The sequence below is a fragment of the Nicotiana tabacum genome, chromosome 3, assembly GCF_000715075.1.
Source record: "Nicotiana tabacum cultivar K326 chromosome 3, ASM71507v2, whole genome shotgun sequence".
In the NCBI taxonomy this organism is placed as follows: domain Eukaryota; kingdom Viridiplantae; phylum Streptophyta; class Magnoliopsida; order Solanales; family Solanaceae; genus Nicotiana; species Nicotiana tabacum.
In genome coordinates, this window is record NC_134082.1 from 207,984,282 (window position 1) to 208,008,543 (window position 24,262).

The following is a 24,262-nucleotide window of genomic DNA, read 5'->3' on the forward strand; positions in this document are numbered from 1 at the left end:
AGAAGAAAATACGATCATTGTGTGTATTTGCGCAAGCTTAAAGATGGTTCCTTTGTATATCTTCTCCTATATGTTGATGATATGGTGATAGCTTCCAAGAATTCGGAAGAAATTGATAAGTTGAAGATTCAACTAAAGAAGGAGTTCGAGATGAAGGATTTGGGTAAGGTAAAGAAAATTCTTGGCATGGAGATAATAAGAGATAGACGTTCAAAGAAACTCTGTTTATCTCAGAAAGAATATTTGAAGAGAGTACTAGAGCACTTTGGCATAGATGAAAAGACTAAGCCAGTTAGTACTCCACTTGCTCCCCATTTTATGCTAAGTACTATTATGTCGCCAAAAGATGAAGCTGAACAAGAGTATATGTCAAGGGTACCATACGCAAATGCTGTTGGTAGCTTGATGTATGCAATGATCTATACGAGACCTGACATTTCACAAGCTGTTGGAGTTATTAGCAGATATATGCATAATCCAGGAAAGGAGCATTGTCAAGCTGTGAAGTGGATTCTACGGTATATTCATAATACTGTAGATGTTGGGTTAGTTTTTGAGCAGGAAGGCAATCAATCTGTAGTTGGATATTGTGACTCAGATTTTGCGGGTGATCTGGACAAACGAAGATCAACTACTGGTTATGTGTTTACTTTTGCAAGAGCACCAGTTAGTTGGAAGTCTACTTTGCAGTCAACAGTTGCTTTGTCTACAACAGAGGCAAAGTACATGGCTATTACAGAGGCTGTGAAGGAGGCAATTTGGCTTCAAGGGTTGCTAAAAGAGTTTGGTGTTGAACAAAAAAGTATCACAATTTTTTGTGATAGTCAAAGTGCTATTCAATTAGCGAAGAACCAAGTTTATCATGCAAGGACGAAGCACATTGATGTTCGATATCATTTCGTACGAGAAATCATAGAAGAATGTGGAGTCACGGTGAAGAAAATTCATACTACGGAGAATCCTGTTGATATGCTGACAAAGGTGGTGACTGCGGTCAAGTTTCAACATTGTTTGGCGGTCAAGTTTCAACATTGTTTGGATTTGATCAACATTGTTGAACACTGAAGATTGAAGATGAAGACACAACCAAAATTTATTACCGAGAGAAAATTGAAGATGTGGAATTTTGCCAAGGTGGAGATTTGTTGAAAATGGCAAACTCCCACATCGGTGGGAGACTTAATTTGGGAAGAATTTTTTCCCTATAAAAGAAGGCCTAATGGTTAGGATTTAAATACACCTCTCATTTGCCTTCTTATCTTCTTAAGACATTTGTATCTTCTCTCTTTAGTATTATTTCACTTGTATTTTTGGAGTGGAATAAAATATTGGTTGTGTCCGAGGAAGTAGGCAAAATTCACCGAACCTCGTAAATTCTGGTGTTCCTTTTATTGTTGCTTTATTGTCTTATTTATTATTTGGTGTCTACCATAATTTTTTTAGTATATTAGTTGTGACTCATTTACACTATATACATTAGGTTTCCCCAACAATAAGAATATAATTTTCATTTTCAGTTAACATTTTGTAATCTTTTTTCTGTCTCATATTGGTATACCAAATAATCCACTACTTCCTCTTGGATGCCAAACCATGTTTCCGAATCTGTGAGCTTAGGCTTGTGATTAGCATGATCATCAGAATTAAATGCACGAAACTCATGTATGCATCTCAATTCCCCAGGTTAATCATAGTACACTTTATGAAAAATTATTCACTTCTTTCATAAAATAATACTCCCTCCGTTTCAATTTATGTGAACCTATTTCCTTTTTGGTCCGTGCCAAAAAGAATGACACATTTCCTTATTTGGAAACAATTTACCTTTATGCAATGATTTATAGCCACACAAAATATATGTGCCTCATTTTACACCACAAGTTCAAAAGTCTTTTCTCTTTTCTTAAACTCCGTGCCCAGTCAAATGAGTTCACATAAATTGAAACGGAGGAAGTATAAATTACTGCATTATTAGGTTCGGGCCCGGGCTCAGCACTGGCCATTCCATACTAGTGTAGACTAAAATAATACTAGAGACAGCTCTTGTAGGAATAGAATATAGATTTTGATTCTGCTTTTCAATAGCCAGATAGTGTTTCAGGATAGGGCCTTGCTGACCATCTGGAAGTGGAAATATCTTCAATCAATCGTTTTCCGACTGCACATCATCACAAAGCTACTGTCATCGACCAGTCATGAGACTAAAGTACTAAACACTGCACTTTTTTTTTACTGAACAGATGCAAAACCTAACCAATGGAATAGACTTAGGGTTCGTTTGGTTTGAATACAGCTTGTGCCGGGATAAGATAAGTTATGCTGGGATAAGTTATGCCGAGATTAGTTATTCTGGTATTTTTTTTTATTCGCCGTTTGATATGTTGTATTAAAAATAGTAATTGCATAATTTCTAAGAAGAATGTATAAGTTATCACGGCACTAATTACCCCACCCTCTATAAGGTAAGTTATCCCGATACTAATTTTAATCCCGGGATAAGTTATACCAGGTTTGCTAACCAAATAAAGTATTAAAATGGTATTAAATTTTTATACCACCACTATACCTTCGTGCTCTAGGCACGCCAACATAGAGCATCTAGCAGCATTGCATAACAAAGACAGACCATTTTATATTAGGACTTCCACCCCGAAAAACCTTCTATAAAAGGGCTTGTATAGACTTGTGCTCATGAATTAAAAACCAAGTTGTTGCAACTGCCTCTGTGAAAATAGCTGTGAATTAAGAAAAATGTATCTAGGACATTGGGATAACTTTCCAGCTTGAGACATGAGAAACGAAAAAGGGAAATATACAGCTTCTTTCTCAAGGAGATACACAATATACAACTTCTTTCTCAAGGAGATGATCAAATATACTAACTTTTGGATGATTCAGGCACTACCACAACATGCATATTCGCATTATTTGGAGGCAATGCTAACCTAAGAGGATATAGATTCCCATTGAACTTGTTGCGCGAACAGACAGTAATATTCTCCATCCCTGTTATTTCCTCCAACTTTTGTGTCAGTTCCTCTACTCCATGCCCTTTGAACTGAAAAGAAGGTCCTTCCACTGCATCATTTGCATTTCCATTTTCATCCGCCACATGGTAATATATTAGTCGACCTTCAGCCTTCACCGGGGAAGCATCAAATGCATCTCTTGACTGCAAAATCAACAATAATAACTCTGCTGTTATCTCATTTTACAGTATGATTAGAGAAAAAGACATTATCTTTTGAGAGAGAGCTAAAACTAACCTCAGTCCTGGAATACGTGGGGGATGTAAAATGAAAAGAAGAGCTGGAATAATCGTCTAATGATTCTGATTCTGTAATTTTTTCTGTTGATTCAGGCAGTATTTCAATAATATCCACTTCCCATAAGATCCAATCTTGATGTCTATGAGGTATATCATGTGTAATTGAATTTCGCCAAGGTGGTAATCCACTATTTGCGCGTAAATAATTCCCATATCTAGTTTTAAGCTTCACCAGAAATCCATCTTTCATTGGTTCCCACTCAACTGAAGAATCCAATTTTCTAGGCAAACTTTGAACAACTTTTCTACCTGTGACACCAAGAAGGACTTGATCATCTGTGGCTGTTAGATATTTGCCATAACAACTCTTTAATCGGATTACATTTTCGATTTCTTCAGGAAATTCAATTGTCCATTTTGCACTTCTGGAAGTTCCATGGCGATCTTGGTACACAGTTTCTTGATCAGGATCAGCTAATAAGAATTTGTCATGGTGGCTTTTTAGCCTAACGGATTTGGCTTTTTTGAAGAATTCCATCCCAGAATTCTGCAATGGTTGAGAAAAACATCCAATTGCAATGATTAAACACAATTAAAAACTGAAATTTTTAATCTAGAAATCCACCTGGATCAGAGACTCTTTGAATATTTACAGAGAACGATCCGAGTGGAAGAAAGATCTGCAAATTGATGCTAAAAAAGGAAACTGAATCTGAAAGTGTGCATTAGCGGTTATTAAAAGCACGTCACATAAGCTTTTTTTTTTTTCAAAAAAAAATTATAATATCAAGTCACTGAAAATATATAATTATTGATATTATTATAACAAGTGAAATTAGTAACGTGAAACATAAGATAAGCAGCATTCTTTCACTTAATAGTTTAAAATTTTATAAACTGCTTCATTTTTTTTAATCCACTGCCGTCACTTTAGAATCTATGACTTCAGGCGGGGCCAGCTCAAGTTTTTATATGGTTTTGACTATAGTGATGATCTTTTTTTCCCGTTTGACAATTGATTATTCAATATAAATTTCAATTACTAAAATTAATGAACTAAGGAAAAGTAAATATTCCAGCCTAGCATGTTGACTTTACTGAATTGGGTCGTTGACCAGTACGTGGCCTAGTGGGATGCTGGACCCCACAACACACAGCAACCCTCATTCTAGCAGAAGACTAAAAATCAAGTATTTACACTTGGAGCAAAACGTTGACGTTTTTTGGTAAAATATACCAGCTGACGGAGGAGAAAACGAGAGATTTGCCATAGTTGCTAATTGGAAAAGGATTTAATTTATATATATTGACATAAAAAATATCTATATAAAATTGGTCTAGTTTAGCTTATGGTAGTATGTTACTACAACAATAACATACTCAGTGTAGGGTTATGTATACACAGACCTTATTCCTACCTTGTGGGGTAGGGAAGTTGTTTCCGAAAGTCCATCGGCTCAAGAAAAATAATTCTCAGAGCTTATTGTAGTATGTTATTGACTTTATTTTTCAGGTTACTAATTTATTTATTTGAACAATTATTTTTGCTTACATTGATAGTGCATAAAAGTTAAACACAAATATAGTACCTGTTTCATGGTTGTATTCTCAGACCTTTGGGATTGATAGATTACTGCATTTGGGGATCCAATATCAGGAGAAGCTGTATAATCATCTAGAACAGAATTAAAACTTGATGCAGGCGATAAACAACTTGACACTGAATTAATATCAGTAGTATCTGAAATAATAATATCCACAACTTCTATTCCCCACAAAACCCAATCTTGAGTAGCTGTCCTATTAGGAACATCATGCGTTATAGAATTTCTCCATGGTGGTGTAGCTCCATTTGCCCTCAAATATTTCCCTTCCTTTGTTCTAAGCTTTACATGAAATCCTTCTCTTATTGGCTCCCATTCGGTAGAAGAGTCCATATTATTTGTTGCAAGAGATTGAAGAACTTTTTTACCAGTCATTCCTAGAAGAAATGCCTGCTCAGTTGCTGTTAGGTACAAACCATGGCAACTTTTTAGGCGAATTACGTGACTTTTTCCTGCAACTAATTCTACTATCCAACGTGCCCGATTCGACGACCCATTTCGGCTCTGTCGAACAGTTTGTTCATCTTCGTCCGCCACTAAGTATTTCCCCAAATGGCTTTGAAGTCTTACTGCTTTAGCTCTTTCAAAAAATTCCATCCCATTCTACGTTCACAGGTCAAAGCAACATGGTTAGAGACAGTGGTAGAGCCAGAAATTTTAACAACTAAAATCCCACTAGTGGGGTCTGCAGAGGGTAGTGTGTTCACAGATCTTATCCTAACCAGCGATATTCAAATTTGAAAGAAGTGAAAAAAAATCCCGACAAAGGGTGTTCAATATATGTTATGTACTTCTAAAGTGTAATGTTTTAACTATATACATAGTGTAATTTTTCGACGAAGGCATGTGGCTTCGCCACTGGCTGCTTTCGAAAGACGCTCGGCTCAGGAAGACTAAGAGAGACACATGAAATATATGCTAAAGAATCTTAATTCGTTACCTGTGTTGAACTTGGATGTGAAGAATGATCAGAAGCAATGGATGGACAATTGTTAATTGACGAAACAGAGCGACGATTGTTTGAATAATCTGTAAAATCATCATCGGCAAAAGAAGAGAAGCTCGATAAAGATGAAGGATAACTCTGTAACGATTCAGAGTTCGTTACTGATATATCAATTACATCCACATCCCATAATACCCAATCTTGAGTTGCAGTTCTATGAGGTAAATCATGAGTTATAGAATTTCTCCAAGGAGGTGTTGCTCCATTTGCCCTCAAGAATTTCCCTCCCTTTGTCCTTAACTTTACTTGATATCCTTCTTTTATTGGCTCCCATTCTATTGAACCATCCGTTACACTATTTGGTAAGGTTTGGAGTACTCTTTTACCAGTCATTCCAAGAAGGAAAGCATCGTTAGAAGCCGAGAGATAACGCTCGTGGCAACTCTTGAGACGAATGAGGTGAGGATTGTCTGCGACCATTTCAACTGTCCAACGTGCCTTTTTTGATGAACCGTTACGGCTTTGTCGGACGGTTTGTTCGTCATCATCGGCGACGAGGTATTTGCCCAAATGGCCTTTGAGTCTAATAACTTTAGCTTTGTTGAAGAACTCCATTGTCAATTTCTCTTACTTTCCTGTATGTTAAAGCAATGTTCGTTTGGTGCTTATCTTGTTCTTGTGGTCAGTTAGATTTAAAGGACTCTGCTCTCTAATATTGAAAACACGTACTATTGAACCAGTTCAAATCGACGACTTGGAAGAGTTGACTTCAGAAATTAATTTTCTTGGATGCATCGGGCTTGGTATATGTATCCCTCGTATATTTGACTTTTCAGCTTAAAAAATAAAAATAAAAAATACTCCAATTGGGTTCTTTAACAAGATTGTTGTGTTATAACATTTGGGAAAAAAAACAACAACAGAAAAACAACATGTTGTTTGCTGAAGGTTTTCGTAGACCAAATCAACGTTACGGAATTATACGGAATCATGCCTGTGATTGCAATTTAATTCAAAATTGACAGTCAGTACTAAGTTAATTAGAAATCCAAATTATGTTTACCAAAATCACAGGTAAAAATTATGGTGGATTGTTTGCAAGTGTTACTATACTGTATTCGTAAAATAAGTATGGTGAATATAAAATAACATATAACAGAAATGTAAATGAAACAAAATTTAATTCGCGTCCATTAAATTCACGGTGTTTTCTTAAGGAACTTAATCCCCTCCTTGTACCCGAGGTTTTGGATTATTTCCTCCCAGGATAAAACGAATTACACACTGGTGTATCGGTACGTCAAACCCTAGTGTTTCAGCGAACACAATGGTCGGTAGCAAATCACACTTACTGATGCTTTCTTTGTAGTTAAAATAATGCAGAAGAAAGGAGGAGAATTCAGAAATTCATATGGAAAATCTGGGAGAATGGACTGCTATTTATAGCCAATATGTTGAGCTCAATTTGAAGAGGTGCAACTCTTCAGAAGGGCTGTTTACGTAAAACGGCCATAACATAAATGGCATGCAACAATAAACCGGGAATTCATAACACGGAGGAAACTTAATTTTCCGTTACAAAAACGGAAAACGAAAAACGGACACTTAATTTTCCGTTGGATTTAATATTAATTTTTCGTTTACAAAAAACAGATATTTAATAATATTACGTTAATATTTACTATTAACAAATAAATTTGGTCCAAAAAATTAATCAATCAATCATTTGACCAAATCCGAAGCCGAGCGAGTGACGACGGCGCGATACTTGCCTTCTTCTTAACTCTTTAAAAGCTAGAAGAAGAGCAATTATAAATATACCCATAAAAAAACTTTTCCTCTTCCAATATGGGATAATGTCCTTTTGTCAAGAAAGGAAACGTAAAATTTTTATTTTCCCTCCATTTTCTATTCACCCTCTTTTAAGCTACATTAAGCTTAAAAAACCCAAAAGTTAGTCTGTTTCATAGTTTGTCAGTAATGAGCAGTGTAACCAATAATTTTCATCTAAGGAACAATTAAAACGATACAATATTTAGTGAACAAATAAAAATGGACAATATCTTTAACAAGGTTGTTTTCCCACTGCCAGATGGTAGAAGTCCTACTCCTACATGAATCTAGGCATTTACTAAGGTTAAAAATCGTTTTCAAAAAGAATTAGAAGAGTATAATTCAAATTTAACGGGATAATCCAACTAAACAATGTATCCTTAGAATTAATGAATCTGGCCACGTTTCGAGTTAAGTTTCTATAACAGTCTCACTATTCGTACGGTGAAAAGTACCACAGTGAAATTTAGAAAGATAAGTGGTCAATGAATTCCATGATTAGAAGAAGGGATGTATCCAATCCAAAAAACTAACTTTCAAATACATACGTTTTCCTTTCAGTTTCTCTGAAATAGTCAAATACTTTGAGCCTCTTTACTTCCACACGGCAAATCAGTTCATAATCAGTTGCAAAAACTAGCCACGTAGAATTCTAATTTATGGAGTTATAAAAATCAAATTAGTTTCCGAATCACCAAACTTCATGGATAAATAATGATTAACCCAAGAATTACTCAACAATTAGATATGATTAATCTATTAGGGCTATCGCAATGGCGGTCTAACCACCAAAGGATGTGGTGCATTGGATGAGACTGTTCTTCTCTTAATCAGAGGTCATTCTTGGTAGGGAGCATTTCCCTTCGAATGAGGCCATACGTGGCATGAATCCAGATATAGTCGGGCTCCAATGCGAGTACCACACCGGGTGCAAAACCAAAAAAAAATAAAAAATTCGACAGTCTAATATGGTGCAGGATATATACACCATTTTCCGTGCTAAATGTACGTATGTGTGACACCTAGATTTTCTATTTAAAGTTCAAATACCAAACTTCCTTTAGAAGCGGATTTCAAAATATTTACTTGGTCTTGCTAAACATAATCCCAAACTAATTAAAAGTGTGTTTAACTTTTGCATTTTCTCGTCATCATATAGTACTATAGCTGCAACCATTCACTTTCATTTTCATCCTCCATACTTCAACAACAAGGGAATACGTTTATACTTCTTTGGTCCATTTCACAATCTCGATATACATAAGGATACCGAATATCTGAGTGAAAGGTTAATCATTCTCTCGACTAATTTTGGAGAATGACTAAAGGTGAGACAAGTCGGCCAGCTTGCGCTGCATGCAAATACCAACGAAGAAAATGCACTCAACAATGTGTGTTAGCTTCTTATTTCCCAGCAGATCAACCCAAGAAGTTTCAAAATGCACATCGTCTTTTCGGGGTCCGTAATATAGTGAAAACACTCGAGCAATTGGATGGTGACGATCAAAAAGCAGATGCCATGAAATCCATCATTTTCGAGTCTGATATGAGGGAGAAGTTCCCCGTCTATGGTTGTGTTGAGTGTATTCTTTATCTTCGCCAACAGTTGCAGCTTGCTTTACAAGAACGTGAGTATGTATACGCTCAGCTTGCTATCTATAGGCAACAACATGTAGGACTTTCGTCTAGTGAAAATAATTCTGTTGGTAATGGGATAATGACGGCACCATTTTTCTCTAGTGATAGTGAATCCAGTCAAGGAATCATATATCCTGATTTTGATAAACATAATTCATTGGCATATCCAACTTCCAGTCATGTATTTAGGTTGGGGATTCAAGAACAGCTAGAAGTCTCTCGAGATTTTGAGAGTCTAACCCTTTTCAACAGTACTCTGCTCAATGATAAGTAATCTTTTGTTGACACCAAAGAATTTGTTATTTTGTTTCATTTAATTAATGTTTATGGTTATTCCAATTGTTTAACTGTGTGTGAAAGATTCAGATTTTAGACCTATGAATAAAGATTGACGACTCATTCAATGTATTGTTAATGTTTCTGTCTCTTTTCTTAATTCCTATAGTACATGGAGATAAGCATTGCCTATATTTACTGCCAATTGAATCTGTTTTCTTATCCTAATTTGAAAAAATTCAAATATAATTTTCTGGGATAAAAGAAGATCCAGCTGTCCCCTCCTAAGGGACTTGGAACTGGTAGATCTGGGTGTAGTTAGCTCAAAGAGAAGAACTCTTTAAACTTGTACCAGTATATCTTTGAGACTTTTACTTTTGTTCTAGGGAAAGACATATTTTCTCTATAATATTATGCGGCGAATTAGAGAATAAACTCAGTGATGGCATTGTTATCTGATCAGATCATTGTTAAACAGTCACAATAGTATTTTAATGCATATCATTACAAACACAATCAATCATACTGGCAAAATCAATGTATAAAAATATCTACAGCTGTTACAATTGCATCATGTCGAGTTAAGATCCCATAGTTCCTCTGTAAGTCATGCGATTAACAATTCGAGATGCATCATTCACTCTGTTTGCTTTTTCATAAATGCCAGCAACAACTAGATGCAACTCTTTCTTGTTAACATTAGGATTAGAGTCCAGCTTCTGATACAGTGTCTCAACCATCTCAAAATTCTTTCGCGCACCATAAAGACTTAGCATTTGAAAGTGAACTTCATCCGAGAAAACACATCCCTCTTCCTGCATCTCTTTATATACCATGTCCGCCTTTTCAAACTCTCGTAACTTCCCATAAGCATTAAGGACTAGAGCAATCACATTAGAGTTGGGAAAATATCCTGCTCCTCTCATCTTCTCAAATACCTCAATGAGATTAGTGTACTTCCTATTTCTGGAATACAACTCTATCATACACTCAAAAACTGCAATATCTTTCAACTCTCCAGCATCAAAAGCTTGTCTGAACACCCATGTTGCTTCCTCTATTCGTCCAGATCTAGCAAGAATCGTTATTGCAGTTTCTCTAGGAATATTGTCAGGCCGCTTCAACTCATGCAACAAACGTTTAGCATGTGCAACCAAACCAGCTCTCTCATATGCTACAATCATTGTCTGGTATAAAACCTGATCAATTTCAACTCCAGAACTCCGCAGCTTCTGGAATAACACAGCTGCTCGATCTAATTTTCCAACTTTACCCCATATTGATATTATGGTCGAGTAGGTAATGGCATTGGGCTCAATTCCTCTGTTCTGCATTTCTTGAATAAGATTGTTAGCTTTCTCATGCTCCAATGTCTTTCCATAAATCTTAATCATGGTGTTGTAAGTGACAACATTTTGTTCAATACTTTTCCTCTGCATCAACCGAAACAAATGTATAGCTTCCCCGAAAAGCTCAGCCTCACCATAAACCCTCAGAAGAGTATTGTAGCTGACCACATTTGGTTCAATTCCCATTTTCCTCATACTCCAAAACAACCTATCTGCCTCTTTGGCCATATCAAGCTGTCCATAGACATCGATCATAATATTACAAGTTGTGAGATCAAGAGGGCACGTCACCTCATTCATCTCCGAAAATATCGACAGAGCCTCCAAAAACTTTTGATTCTCAACATACATAGTCAAGAGAGTTGAGTAACTCACTGTGTCCGGCATAACACCTGCTGACCTCATCTCTTGGACCAACAATCGAGCTTCACGAAAAAGCTTTGCTTTTCCAAACACATTAATCATAGTATTGTAAGCAACAAGATCAGGAGTAATCCCTGATGTTTTCAGTCTTGAAAAAATGGAAATTGCCTTAGAATAATCACACAGCTTTCTTGACAATTCAATCAAATTACTATACAGAACAAGATCACCCGAAACATGATCCTGTTCCATCTTCTGAAGCCAAGATAAAGCATCATCAAACAACCCCTCTTTGCCAAAATGGGTAATTAGAGTAGAATAAGTGTACCTATCAGGTGACAAAGCTCTTTGACGCATTTCATCAAACAGCCCGTACGCAAGCCGCCACTGCTTCGCCCGCAGTACATTACGCAATGCAACATTGTACGCGAACACAGACGGAGTGTAAAGAGCTACTTCATTGATCCAATCAAGCAATGCTAACGACCGCTGCCAGTCAGACTCACGTGAGAGGAGCGTGACCATGAAGCGCATTGAAAGATTTCGATTTTGGTAAGGCGACATTAACGCAAACAGTTCGTGCTCGTTAGTGGTCTGTCTAATGGATGACAATAAATCGTCCATGTCAACGCTGTGGTCCAGGTGCGATGATTGCTGTCTCCGGCGGTAAGGCCGGTGGTGGGGAGAGGAAAACGGCGGAGTTTTAAGGGATAACGGCGTTGTTGTTGTTGTTTTTCGCCAGACATCTTTATTTGAGGAAGTGGCGGAAAGGGAAACGACAATGAAATGGTTTCGGAGTGGCTTACGTTTCGTGTAGTGTACGAGGATAGTGATTCGATGTTGAGATAGTGGAGATGACGGAATGCTGTAAGTGGAAGAAGAAGCGGAGAGCAAAAGTGTGGACATGGCACCGTTCAAGGGGGAACATGGGTCCAACCATTTACTTTAGATGTTTCATATTCATACGTTTTATCCCCGCTTATATATCAACTTGATAACCTGTGCTATGAGGAAAAAGATTTTTTTGTTACAACAGTGCTCCTCGAGCGTCCCTTAGGGACATCCGATTAAAAAAAATTCAGTCAATTTGCATGTATCTCAAATATATAATTATCTTATTATCTATATTTACTTAAAAGGAATGAAAGTCATGACATTTAGCCATGTGTCGAATGCATAAAATACCATGTAACATTTTTAGGACAAATTAATTAATCTATATTTACTTAAAAAGAAAAAAGTCATGACATTTAGTCATGTGTCGCGTGCATAAAATGCCATGTAGCATTTTTAGGACAAATTAGTTAATTTAGGTAAAAAGTAGTTTTTCTTTTTAAATTTTGAATTTGAAAATAATTAATTAGCTATTCTATATTTTAAAGAAAAAATAGTTTCTACTGTTTTATTGGAAAACTGTAGCACTTCAATCCCACGCCATTAGTTAGTTTAGGTGAAATTACTTTCTTTTTTAATTAAAAAAAACTTATTAGTTAGTTTTTTTTATTAAAGAATCAGTAGTTCTATCGTTTTTAAAAAACTGTATTTTTTATAAGAAAGAGGAATTGGGAATTCGGCGCTTCAAACCCACGCCCTTCCTTCGCCTATTTGCCCTAGAAATAGCAATCCTACAAATTCGGCTTCTATCCCACGATTTCAACTCCTCGCCCATGAATTTTTCTGTCCTACATTCTTTACATTCTCATTAACATGATTTTACAGTTTTCTCAATTCAGTTTTCTACTTTTATAATATGTACTTCTAGTCTTTCTCCCTTGTGTGCATATCAAACAACAATTGTTGACTACAAAAGGTAATCGATATGATTTATATTTCATGAAAAATCTTTATTACAGTTGAGATTATATTTCTGGAATAGATTTTCCTGTGAAGTTTGTTGATGGCATAACTCTTATGGCATTTGTTGTTTACCAATCATAGGGTTATACCACAGATTCTTGCTGATGATTTTTTGGAGAATCGTCAGCAAAAAGACAATTATTTCACATTATCTCTTGCTTCATATGTGTTTCTATAAGCATTTTGTAGGAGTTTGTACTAATATTTATAAATACCTCTGTCTATTTTCAGTAATTAATGGCGGCTGAAATAAATTTCGTTAGCGAAATTAACAGCAAGTCAATGAATTGGAAATTAAAGGTTCGTGTTGTCAAGCTTTGGAAAAATCCGGATCGCGACAGATCTGATACCCCTTTTTCTATTGAGATTATTGTGATGGATGAAAATGTATTGTTTTAAACTTTATGATTACTTTCTATTTTGTATATGTAGCACATTACAGTCATATACAAAAGAACTTAGTCATTTTAACTAATTGACTATTTTTTTAGGGCGACCGCAAATATTGGCAGGTCTTTTATCCAAAGATTCAAACAACAAATTAAGGAAATGGGTTTGTACATCATGAAGAATTTCGTGATTTTGTCAAAATAATATGAAACTGAAGACCAAAGACCACAAGTTTAAGTTGATGTTAACGTATAAGAGTACTATTGAGGAAATACATGACCCACATTTCAACATGTGTATCTTTAAATTTAAAACCTATGAGCAGCTGTCAAATCCCCGGGAATTTGATAATACTGAGCTATTCGGTAATTAAATTTCTCTCATTTTTTCAACTTTCATTTTACTTTTAGTTATTTGTTATATGAGTGCTAAGTGAGAAGTAATTCAATATAACTAAAAATGGCATTGAAGTAGTAGCTAAAAAAAAACTTTCCCTATTGCTGAAGTCTATAAATACTACTCCCTCTGTTTCAGTTTATGTGAACATATTTCCTTTTTGGTCCGTTCCAAAAAGAATGAACCCTTTCTAAATTTGGTAACAATTTAGCTTAAAGTTACAACTCTACCCTTAATGAGAAGTTTTTATAACCACACAAATACTCTGAGCCCCATTTGGACTTGTTTAGGACCACAAATTCCAAAAGTCTTCATTTTTTTCTTAAACTTCGTGCCCAGTCAAACAGGTTCACATAAATTGGAATGGAGGGAGTACTTGATAAATCAGCCAAATTTTCACTTTTGAAAGTAGGTTGATGCTTTGGAGACTGGAGAGAGTTCACAAAGAGATGTTTGGCAACTATGTCTTACTGCCAATGTGTATGAGTTAATCGTTCTATTTTGTATAGACTTAGTAGAAATAAAATAGTTGTCCTATTGCTTTTTATATAGACTTAGTCGTAAATGACAGCAACTATAATTAGTAAGAGAAAATATTCATTAATAAACACATTAAATAGATAGGTAAACCTAAGTTTCACTTAAATTGTTATACATACCTGAAAGCTAACTACTTACTTTTGTGTAACTAATAAAAGTAATTATAAAATTGAGGTGTCCTCTTTCGAATACAATTTTCAGTTTCAGTTAATATTCTGTAATCTCGTTTCTGTCTTATATGTTTGGTTTACCAATTGCTATATCTTAGGTAGATCATAAAATTTAATAATTCTTTTACAATCTTTCATTTATATTGTCCATAATGATTACTAATTTTGCATATATTTCATTGGTCAATGTTATTGTAGATGTTATTGGCGAAATTGTGAGCTATGAAGACGTACAATCTATCAAGCAAGATGATAGCATCCGCATGTTCATGAACATTGAGATACAAGATTATGTGTAAGCTCGCCACAATTTATTAAACTAACTAAATATTTCAACAATTCTTTATTTTGATTCCTATGCTTAACCTTATAATAATTGTAGGAGCAATAACATTTCTGCAACTCTTTGGGGAGACTTTGTCGAACAGATCAAGCCTCATTTGAATGGATCCAATGATAAGCATGTTGTCATCGTCATGCAATTGATTAGAGCACATCGATATCGAAGTTATTAAATTGTCTACTTACTTTATAATACAATGTCTTCACATAATTAGTAAACTCTTAAAAATTACTTTTATGTGTGCAGAACAATATTCGGAGAGGAACACTTGGCACGCGTCGAAACTTTGGATCAATTCAAATCTTCCTCAAGTTGTTGACTTTTGCTCCAGGTCTATAAGTTATACTTAAATAAAGGATATTTCAAATCAAATTTTGGTCTTAATATTTATTAAAGTATCTCAACTTAAAAAATGAAACAGAATGGTTTTTGTGCGTGGAGAAAGCTCACAAGGAATTACTCAAATTTCATCTCACAAAACTCATCCTATTGCTGATGAGCTAGCATCTGGAAGTATTGAAGTTAAAATTATTGAGGATCTGAGTGACTGTAAGCATGTGAGTACCTACTTTTTAATTTTGTTAATTTTTAATTAGCACAACTTTTATCCTCTCTTTCTCTACATAACATTTGTATATACAATTTTTATGTGCAGCTAGAAAATTTTTGGGTTGTAGCAACTATCGTACACGTAAAATTAGACCATGGATGATATTATTTAGCATGCCAAAATTGTGCAAAGAAACTATACAAAGAGGGAAAAAAATATTATAAAAAATGCGAGCAGATTCAATCTGCCAATGACCATAATTTATAATTTTTTTTATTATTAAAGAATAAAAATTAAAAAACACAAACTCTTTCCAGGTACAGGCTACAAGTTAAGGTGATGGATTGCACCGGTACAATTTCTTTGTTGTTGTGGGATAAGGATGCAACTAAGCTTATCGGAAAGTAGGCAAATAATTTAAAGGATGTTGTATTTGAGGTATAATACATCTGTTTAGAAAAATAAGACCATCAATATTGAAAGAAGTGGTACATGATCCAACCCCCTACATCTCCTTTCCTTCTTATTTTTGGGGTAGTTTAATTTGTGTCTATATGCATGTGAGGACTGCTAAACTTCAAAGTTCCAATTTTAAGTTACAAATTCATTAAGATCTGATTTTTAAAAGTCAAATGAGCTTATTGTTAAATCTGTATGCATTTGCTCTTTTTAGATTTACTTGAGAGGGTTGATAAGTTTGAAATGATGGTAATAGTTCTCTATTTTTAGTTGTCCCTAAGTTTCGGTAAAGTTAAGATAGTTGTAGTTTGGTGTCTTTTAAAGAGCGTAAATGTTGTTTGAATTTTGATTGATGTTTCACTTTATTTTGGTCCTACTTCAAAAAACTTATGCTTTCACTTTAGTTTCCGATGTTCTACTTTGCTCTTTTTATTTTAGTAGCTTTATTTTGTGTATTATTCCTGGCATTTAGCTTATGCTTACTATGAGAATTGAAGCATTATTTTTGTAACTATTTAATCCATTCTAATAAGGAGCAAAGAATATGTGTACGTTATATTATATTTGCTTTTTTGCTTTTGTTGTTGTAGCTTCTGTTAACCGTTGTGAATATGTCCTTTTTTTAGAATTATGGTGCTGCAAACGACTCTTCATGTCCGATGGAGATAAAAAATATTGTTGATAAAAGGTTTATGTTTAAAGTTGAGGTTAAGAGTTCCAACGGTAAGAATCAAGATGATGTCTTGAAAGTTGTTACACTTAGTGATGACGTGGAAATTATAAAGAAATACATTTCTTCTCCTCGTGAAAAGACATTCAAAGTATGTTTCTATACTTACTTTTTCTCAACTTTCCTATTTGTGATTGAATTGATTTAATTACGATGCATATTTTTTTATAAGATCCAGATTTCAATAATAACGAAGTCAGTTATGAAGAGAACGAAATCACGGTGATTTTACCGTTCATTATTAATATTTTACATAATTCATTCTTTTAATTTGAAGATTTGCAGGTTATAGAATATGTAGGATTCTACTGAAAATAACGAGTTGATCGATGTTGCAAATACACCTGCCAAGATGGGTATAACTAATCTTGCAGCAGTGGTTGAAGAAGATTCGAATGCACAGTTATCCGAAAATAAGATCAAGAGAGTATTTAAGAAGTTCCAATGGTCACTTTTTAGTTAAGAAGTTTTTCTTTCAATATATACATATAAATTTTAATATATACATATAAATAAGGGAGAAAAGAAAAAACCACTTGAATGATTCCTGCTATAACTCTATGTGTGTTCAATATTTTCTTCCTTAACTTTAATTATTATTAATTATTAATGCTATCGTGATTTTTCTTTGGTTAACCTGAACTTAAATTGCTTGGTCAGAAACCGTTTTGCTCTTCTCAACAAAAGTCATCTTTTCATGAAGTCCCACTTTCCATCTGTCAAAATCATTAAACCACTTCATCTTCCTTTCAGTTTCTTTCAAAAAAGGTATACGAATGCAGCTTCACTGATCCTTCTTTATGGAAAAACAAAAAACACCTCTTTCTAGATCAAGTAGAAACAAAATACAAAATCAGAAACAGCGCAAAAGAAACTCAATTACAAAAGGTTTGTTCTTTGATTACCATTACCATCTCTTAAATAATTTTTATGTATTTTTGATCTGCAAGTTTAACTATAAGACCATTAAAGTAAAAAATATATTGTAATCTCTGATTTTCTCTGTATATAAATGGGGGAAGAAGATAATTTTGGTGATTCTGATGGTATATAAAATTCAGGTATATTTTACACATTCGCTATAGTGAATGATCTACTGTAAAAGAGTAGAATAAAGTATTTTTATAAACCTCGCTTCTAAAATAACTTGATTACATGAAGTATGTTGCAGAAGTTCAACAGTAATCGATGTTCTTAACATCGCACCGGTAAGTGTTGCAAAATTAAAAAAGGAGTGGAACTATAGTGTTGGTTATTTCCACTCGATATTCAAGTACTGTAACTAAATTTTAAGATAATTGATTATTTTCTTTAACTTAAAGATAAATCATAAATTCCTTAATTGGTCTCGCATTCCTGGAGGTGCTAGAAAGCATTGCTAATCTTTGAGAAAGTCTTACTCATCGAATCTTTGCTTAAATCTATTCAGTTGACAAATTTATTTTCCAATCATCTTATACCTTGTGTATTTTTTAAAATTTCTTTGACTGTTACCATTTTTTATTTCTCAGCCATTATAATTTCCGTAACAATCATCTTCCGCTGCCTCCAATTTATGTGGTGCCTACTGTTTCGATGTGAGAGTAGATTATTAAAGCAACTCTAAGTTCTTCATATTTGTGGCCCCACTGTCAGGTTTTAAAGCTATCAACAAATATGAGATTGCAAGGAAATATATCTGGTGCTAATTTGGATGATTTAAAATAGTTTTCTGATTGGATTTTGGCAATAGGTGATGGAAATATTAGATGTTCCATTGATGGAATTGAAAAAGTAGAAATACCCGATGATCTTCTCATATATAATTGTGATGATCCAATATATGGATTTGTAGAAAGTATATATTCTGATTTCTTGAGACGTTTCACGGATATAAAATACCTTCAAGAAAGAGCAATTCTTGCACCAACTCTTCAGATGGTAGAATCGGTGAATGATTACATGGTTGCTCTCAATAATAGTCAGGATAAGTCATATTTAAGTTCGGATACAATTTGCAAGTCTGATCATGCATTTACATCTTTGGAACATGTACATACACCTGAATTCCTAAATAATATTAAATGTTCAGGTATTCCAAATCACTCTATCACTTTGAAGGTAGGTGTTCCTATGATGTTGTTAAGAAATATAGATCAATCGTCAGGATTGTGCAATAGTACAAGATTGATCATCACAAGACTTGGAAATCGGGTAATTGAAGTCAAAGTATTATCAGGAAATATGGCTGGAGATAAAGTTTTTATACCAAGAATGACACTTGATAAAGTTTTTATATCAAGAATGACACTTACTCCATCCGATGCAAGAATTCCTTTTAAGTTCCAAAGAAGGCAATTTCCAGTCATTGTATCTTTTGCCATGACCATCAATAAAAGCCAAGGTCAGTCATTATGTAATGTGGGATTATTTTTGAAGAAGCCTATGTTTACTCGTGGACAACTATATGTTGCATTTTCAAGAGTAACAAGTAGAAAAGAGTTAAAGATCTTATGTTATGATGAAGATGGGAAATAACAAGTGAAGCTACAAATGTAGTGTATAAAGAAGTTTTCCAAAATTTAGAAGATAGAAGTTTTTAATGAGTAAGTATCAAATGAGCAGCGCCAACAAGAAGTTCAGTGTATATACTAAGTATATAGTTGGTCATACTACAAACACAATAAAATTGGATGGGGTAAACATTCTTCTAAATTTAATTTACTTTGATATGTCCTATTATAGCTTAATTATTTTTTAGTCACAGGAAAATACTTTTATTTGTTAAATTATATATCTACATTTGCAGTCAATCACTTCAGTTAAATTGTGGAGTTGCAAGAATATGGATTACCAACCATCATTTCACATTCATTGATTGCTACTAGGTATGCAATATTAGTTAGGATGAATTTTATTTGCAAATATATAATAAGAGTGGTAGTCCGATCTTTGAATGCTCATTTTGAATAGGAAGAAGAATATCTTCAAGTTGGCATAAGGTGAATACATAGCTCCTGAGGAAATTGAGAATGTTTATGCCAAATACAAATTTGTTGCACAGTGCTTTGTCTATGGTACGCAGATAAAGAACTTTTCTCTTACGGATTCACTGAATGATGTCTCCTTTGCTCACTGCTGCAACATTGCAGGTGATAGCTTTAATTCTTCTTTAGTTGCAGTAGTTTGTGTAGAGCCAGAAGTCTTTAAGGAATGGGCATCATCTGAGGGAATCAAGGTAGTGTTTAATCTTCAACATTTAGCCAATGCATTTACATTTGTCAAATGCTTCACTTAAAGCAACTTGTGTGGAGGTCATCATTTAGATTTCATGTTATATTGCATTAACCATCATATTTTATATGTCTTATCATTAACTCTGCACATAGCACATGAGTTGTGCTTATATTCATACAAGTAGAAAATTACAACTTGCTTCTAGAGCTTCCCATAAAATATACTAGTAATTAAATGTTTGGTCAACTTTTTTATTCTAATGATGGCTTATTTTGATATATTCGTGTTAGTTAAAATGATTGTTGCTTTATACAAAGGTTTTGCAGAAAATTTTCATAACTGATTTTGACAACTTTTTTTTCACTTCTCAATACAAGATGATTTACCACCTGTTAGTTCATTCTGGGTAATTTTTGTTTTTCGGACATGTCCTCAAGAGTGTAGAGAAGCTGTAGCAGCAAGACGCGCCGGCGTACCAGAATTTCGCCTATTAAGAAGTATATAATATATGATTGCCTTCACCTTTTTATGTGAAAGTTCTGACACTTCATTTTCATCTTGTAGGGTCTAGAAATTCGAACAGGGTTTTTAAAAGATGTTAAGCCTGTTCAACTTAAACAGGGTCAGGAGATCACAATCTCAACTTATTACAACATTAAAGTTGATGAGAGTATGATATGCATGGGCTACAAAAAGTTAGCAGAGGATGTAAAGCTACAAAATGTGATCCTCTGTGCAGATGGCACAATCACCTTTATAGTTTTGTCTTGTGACAAAGAGAACGGTTTGGTATGATGCCGCTGTCAGAACACTGTTGTTCTTGGTGAAAGAAAAAATGTCAATCTCCGGGGAGTAATTGTAGATCTGCCAACATTGACAGATAAAGACAAGGATGACATTTTAAACTGGGGAGTTCCGAATCATATTGACATGATTGTGTTATCTTTGGTTCGTAACGGTTCAGATCTCGTGGAGGTTCGGAAGCTGCTACGTGAACATGCAAAGAACATTCTTCTGATGTCTAAAGTTTGCTTCTAACCAGCTAACTATGTAGTCTAATTTTTTCTCCATAAAGTTGCATATTCACTTGCTCATGTTCTCATATACTGGTTCAGAAACTTGCTCATGTTCTCATATACTTCTGATCCAAAGTACAATACAATAAAATATGATGTTTTAATTACTGCGAATTACACATATGCATAACTGCTCTTTGTTTTTTCTGATAATAACTTAAGACAAATTTTTTATTTTTCCGGTGGACTAATCCTTTTTAAAGCCAAGTACTTTTATAGCATTACTCCAATATGTTGTAATATCTAAGCTATCCAAATTTACACATAAATTTCTAATTTAGTTTAGAAATGTTGTAATTAATAGTAAAAATTGAATGTTGCTTCCTTCTATCGCACATATGTTCTCTTGGATTTGGTGTTTATCTAGATTGACTATAACAAAACTCTCGGTTATTTGATATCTACTATGAATATATGTTTGATTATTGGTTGTGATTTTGTATCATTATTTTACTTTCCCTGCAACTATGGACGATGTGTATATGAAGTGGAAGTGAATTTTGGGAAATCTACTTTAGCTTTTGGCTTATTACAATTATTCAACCTTCTATGCTCATGTTTCTTTGCATAAATATCGGTGGTTCCTAGCATATATACAATCATATGAAATTCATATATTTGTTTTTTAATTTAATTCTTTTGAATGTGATCGCGAAATTTAATCAACAATAAAGACCTGTTTCTACTATATCATTTTCTTCTTTGAAACAATATGCGCATCGCGCGGGTACGTATACTAGTTTTATATTATCACAACAACAATAACAACAAACCCAGTAAGTGGAGTCTGGGGAAGGTAGTGTGTACTCAAATCTTACCCCTACCTTATAAAGATAGAGAAACTGTTAAAAGGTAGTGTGTTATTTCGAGATGGTCGAAATGTTAACCCGTCGTGGTTCGAACGAGGTCGACCTCTTCTTTTTTGGCGATGACCCTTAGCCGTAGGGGTATTATTTTGAGCTGGTCGAAATGTTAACCCGTCGTGGTTCGAACGAGGTCGACCTCTTCTTTTTTGGCGATGGCCCTTAGCCGTAGGGGTGTTATTTTGAGCTGATCGAAATGTTAACCGGTCGTGGTTCGAACGAGGTCGACCTCTTCTTTTTGGCGATGTCCCTTAGCCGTAGGAGTGCTATTTCGAGCTGGTCGAAATGTTAACCCCTCGTGGTTCGAACGAGGTCGAATGTTGATTCGGACGAGGCCGAATTCTTCTTTTTGGCGATGGCCCTTGGTTGTAGGGATGTTATTTTGAGATGGTCGAAATGTTAACCCGTCGCCGTTCGATCAAGGTCGAACTCTTCTTCTTTGGCGAAGGCCCTTGGCCTTAAAGGGTGTTCCTTAGGGGAGTCCCAGCTTTGCTTAGCTTCTGCATTTCTTGGGTGAGTCCCAATTTGCTTAATTTTGCTTGCATTGGAGAATACGACGCGTTTCTCGGGTGACTGCCCCTACTTTTATTCCACTTGGAGAAATAGTTAGTTAAAACAAAATAAAAGTATTCGTTACCTTAGTTTGATCACGTTCCCTTCTCCGGTTATGCTTTCGGTGGCCGCTACCAATTTGGCAAAGTCGTCTGTTTCGATGTTTTATGCTCGGGGTATCTGGTCGAGTCGACACTCGTCAAACTCGGGTAGTAGCTTATGAATTCCTGCCTGATATTTTCGTAGCCTTTGTTCTTTTATTTGAAAAGTCTTTGTGACTTGGTTGACGATGGGTTGTGAGTCATATCGGAGGATGATTCGCCGTGCTCCATACTTGAGAGCTAGTTTTAGCCCTTGTAAATGTTAAAGCAAAAAGTGAAGTTGACATGGTAAAGCACACGAAGGCCTGAAAGAACGCTACTGTGCAGAACCACACCTCTCAACCGTGGTAATTTAGCTGCCAAGTGTAATGTTGGGCCACTGTAAAGAAGGAATAAATTAAAATTTGCAAGGAAGACATCAATTGTTATGGACAGTAGTGGAGTGCACTTAATAGAAAAAAAGTGAAATGTGGAAAGCATTAATTAAATGATAGAAATGTGTGTTGTTGTTAAGCTTTGTTTCATTAACGTTTGCTAGGTTGTCCTTTCTCATCATCAAGAAATGTGATCTTCTAACTTATTGCTTTTCCTTTTATCCTTTACTGTATCATGAGGATAACATAAAAGAGCAAAGATGAATACAACTTTCAGCTCATGATAATGCTTATCGAATGAGGCCATATTGATGATCATTAATCGACAGCAAAAGTCTTCAACTTCTATAATAACTTCCTACCGGGAGCATATATAAAATTGTCCTACTACCTTTATTATTGTTTTTCTGTTTTATACAACCTATTGAATGTAGTAGTCTTCTTTAAATAAAGAGGAAGAAGATAAAGAAAATCTAATGATAACCCTTTAATTAGCTGCCTCTCATTTGCACAAGCACCAAATACAAAAACTATTTAGTGTATCAAATTCGTTTGGCTTCCCTGAAGACGCTCCATAGTTGGAATTGAATTTTAGATCTAAAGGAAACTAAAATTTTAACTAGAAAATCCCCACAGACGGCGCCAAATTGTTTGACTCAAAAGATATCGAAACCTTTTTGAACAAATCAATCAAAGAAGATGAAAAGGTAAATCCTAGTTAAAGATAATTAACTCTAGATCCGAGATGAATAATATGAATAGAAAAACATAGCCGAGTATGAGTATTAGCCGTGATTATGGCCAGATTTAATAGCATAAAGAAAGATGCATTAAGTAACATTAAGTGGCAATAAAATGTAAATAAAGGAAAAGATTCGCCCAATCTTGAGTGAGACGGATCTTCTTTCATTTGATAAAGACGAATGATAAACAAATACAAGAACCTTAGGACCCTTTTTGGATCCGAAGAAGGTATGGGATCACAGATCCTCCAGAGATGTGTGTTTACATATCTTCTAGTGAGAGGGAGAGGGAGAGAGCCCCCTTTTTTTGGGAAGTCCTCCATTCCTATTTATAAGGGGTATCCATAGAAAATCCTAAAAAAGTACAATTAGAGGGAATATTCAGTCATTTGAGGATTCCAAAGCAAGCTAGCTATTTTATCGTTGTCCGACCTCGATCTTATTGATGACTGTCCGACCTCGGCTATTGATGACTGCCCGACCTCGGCGTCATTGATGACTGTCCGACCTCGGCTATTGATGACTGTCCGACCTCGACTATTGATGACTGTCCGACCTCGACCTTATTGATGACTGTTCGACCTCGGCCTTATATCTGTCCGACCTCGGCCTTATGTCTCCGCGT

General features: G+C 34.9%; 3 protein-coding genes and 1 long non-coding RNA gene across 4 annotated transcripts; 2 read left to right on the forward strand and 2 right to left on the reverse strand.

Annotated features, from left to right (window-relative positions):
- Positions 1 to 2,722: 2,722 nt before the first annotated feature.
- Positions 2,723 to 6,562, reverse strand: LOC107826376 (uncharacterized). The gene is made up of 4 exons (XM_016653341.2): positions 5,813 to 6,562; positions 4,858 to 5,475; positions 3,267 to 3,815; positions 2,723 to 3,172 (listed from the first exon to the last, which is right to left on the reverse strand). The coding sequence occupies exons 1-4, from the start codon at positions 6,431 to 6,433 to the stop codon at positions 2,879 to 2,881; spliced, it is 2,082 nt and encodes a 693-aa protein (XP_016508827.1). The 5' UTR covers positions 6,434 to 6,562; the 3' UTR covers positions 2,723 to 2,878.
- A 2,407-nt stretch (positions 6,563 to 8,969) lies between these two features.
- LOC107826373 (LOB domain-containing protein 27-like) lies at positions 8,970 to 9,563 on the forward strand. Its single transcript, XM_016653337.1, has one exon. It carries the CDS (start codon positions 8,970 to 8,972, stop codon positions 9,561 to 9,563), a length of 594 nt encoding a protein of 197 aa, XP_016508823.1.
- A 428-nt stretch (positions 9,564 to 9,991) lies between these two features.
- LOC107826375 (uncharacterized) lies at positions 9,992 to 12,258 on the reverse strand. The gene has a single exon (XM_016653340.2). It carries the CDS (start codon positions 12,181 to 12,183, stop codon positions 10,147 to 10,149), a length of 2,037 nt encoding a protein of 678 aa, XP_016508826.1. The 5' UTR covers positions 12,184 to 12,258; the 3' UTR covers positions 9,992 to 10,146.
- Positions 12,259 to 12,863: 605 nt separating this feature from the next.
- Positions 12,864 to 21,100, forward strand: LOC142179591 (uncharacterized). Its single transcript, XR_012708139.1, has 9 exons — positions 12,864 to 13,087; positions 14,829 to 14,925; positions 15,013 to 15,137; positions 15,220 to 15,304; positions 15,395 to 19,095; positions 19,501 to 19,579; positions 19,665 to 19,768; positions 19,844 to 19,929; positions 20,493 to 21,100. It is a non-coding gene; the product is annotated as an uncharacterized LOC142179591 (long non-coding RNA).
- Positions 21,101 to 24,262: the final 3,162 nt, after the last annotated feature.

Excerpts from the sequence above, each read along its gene's own strand:
- LOC107826376 (XM_016653341.2), bottom strand. The coding sequence starts at position 6,433 with ATGGAGTTCTTCAACAAAGCTAAAGTTATTAGACTCAAAGGCCATTTG. Across the intron at positions 5,476-5,812 it reads CACATCCAAGTTCAACACAG|AATGGGATGGAATTTTTTGA; the intron begins GTAACGAATTAA and ends CTGTGAACGTAG. Across the intron at positions 3,173-3,266 it reads CCACGTATTCCAGGACTGAG|TCAAGAGATGCATTTGATGC; the intron begins GTTAGTTTTAGC and ends TTGATTTTGCAG.
- LOC107826373 (XM_016653337.1), top strand. The coding sequence starts at position 8,970 with ATGACTAAAGGTGAGACAAGTCGGCCAGCTTGCGCTGCATGCAAATAC.
- LOC107826375 (XM_016653340.2), bottom strand. The coding sequence starts at position 12,183 with ATGTCCACACTTTTGCTCTCCGCTTCTTCTTCCACTTACAGCATTCCG.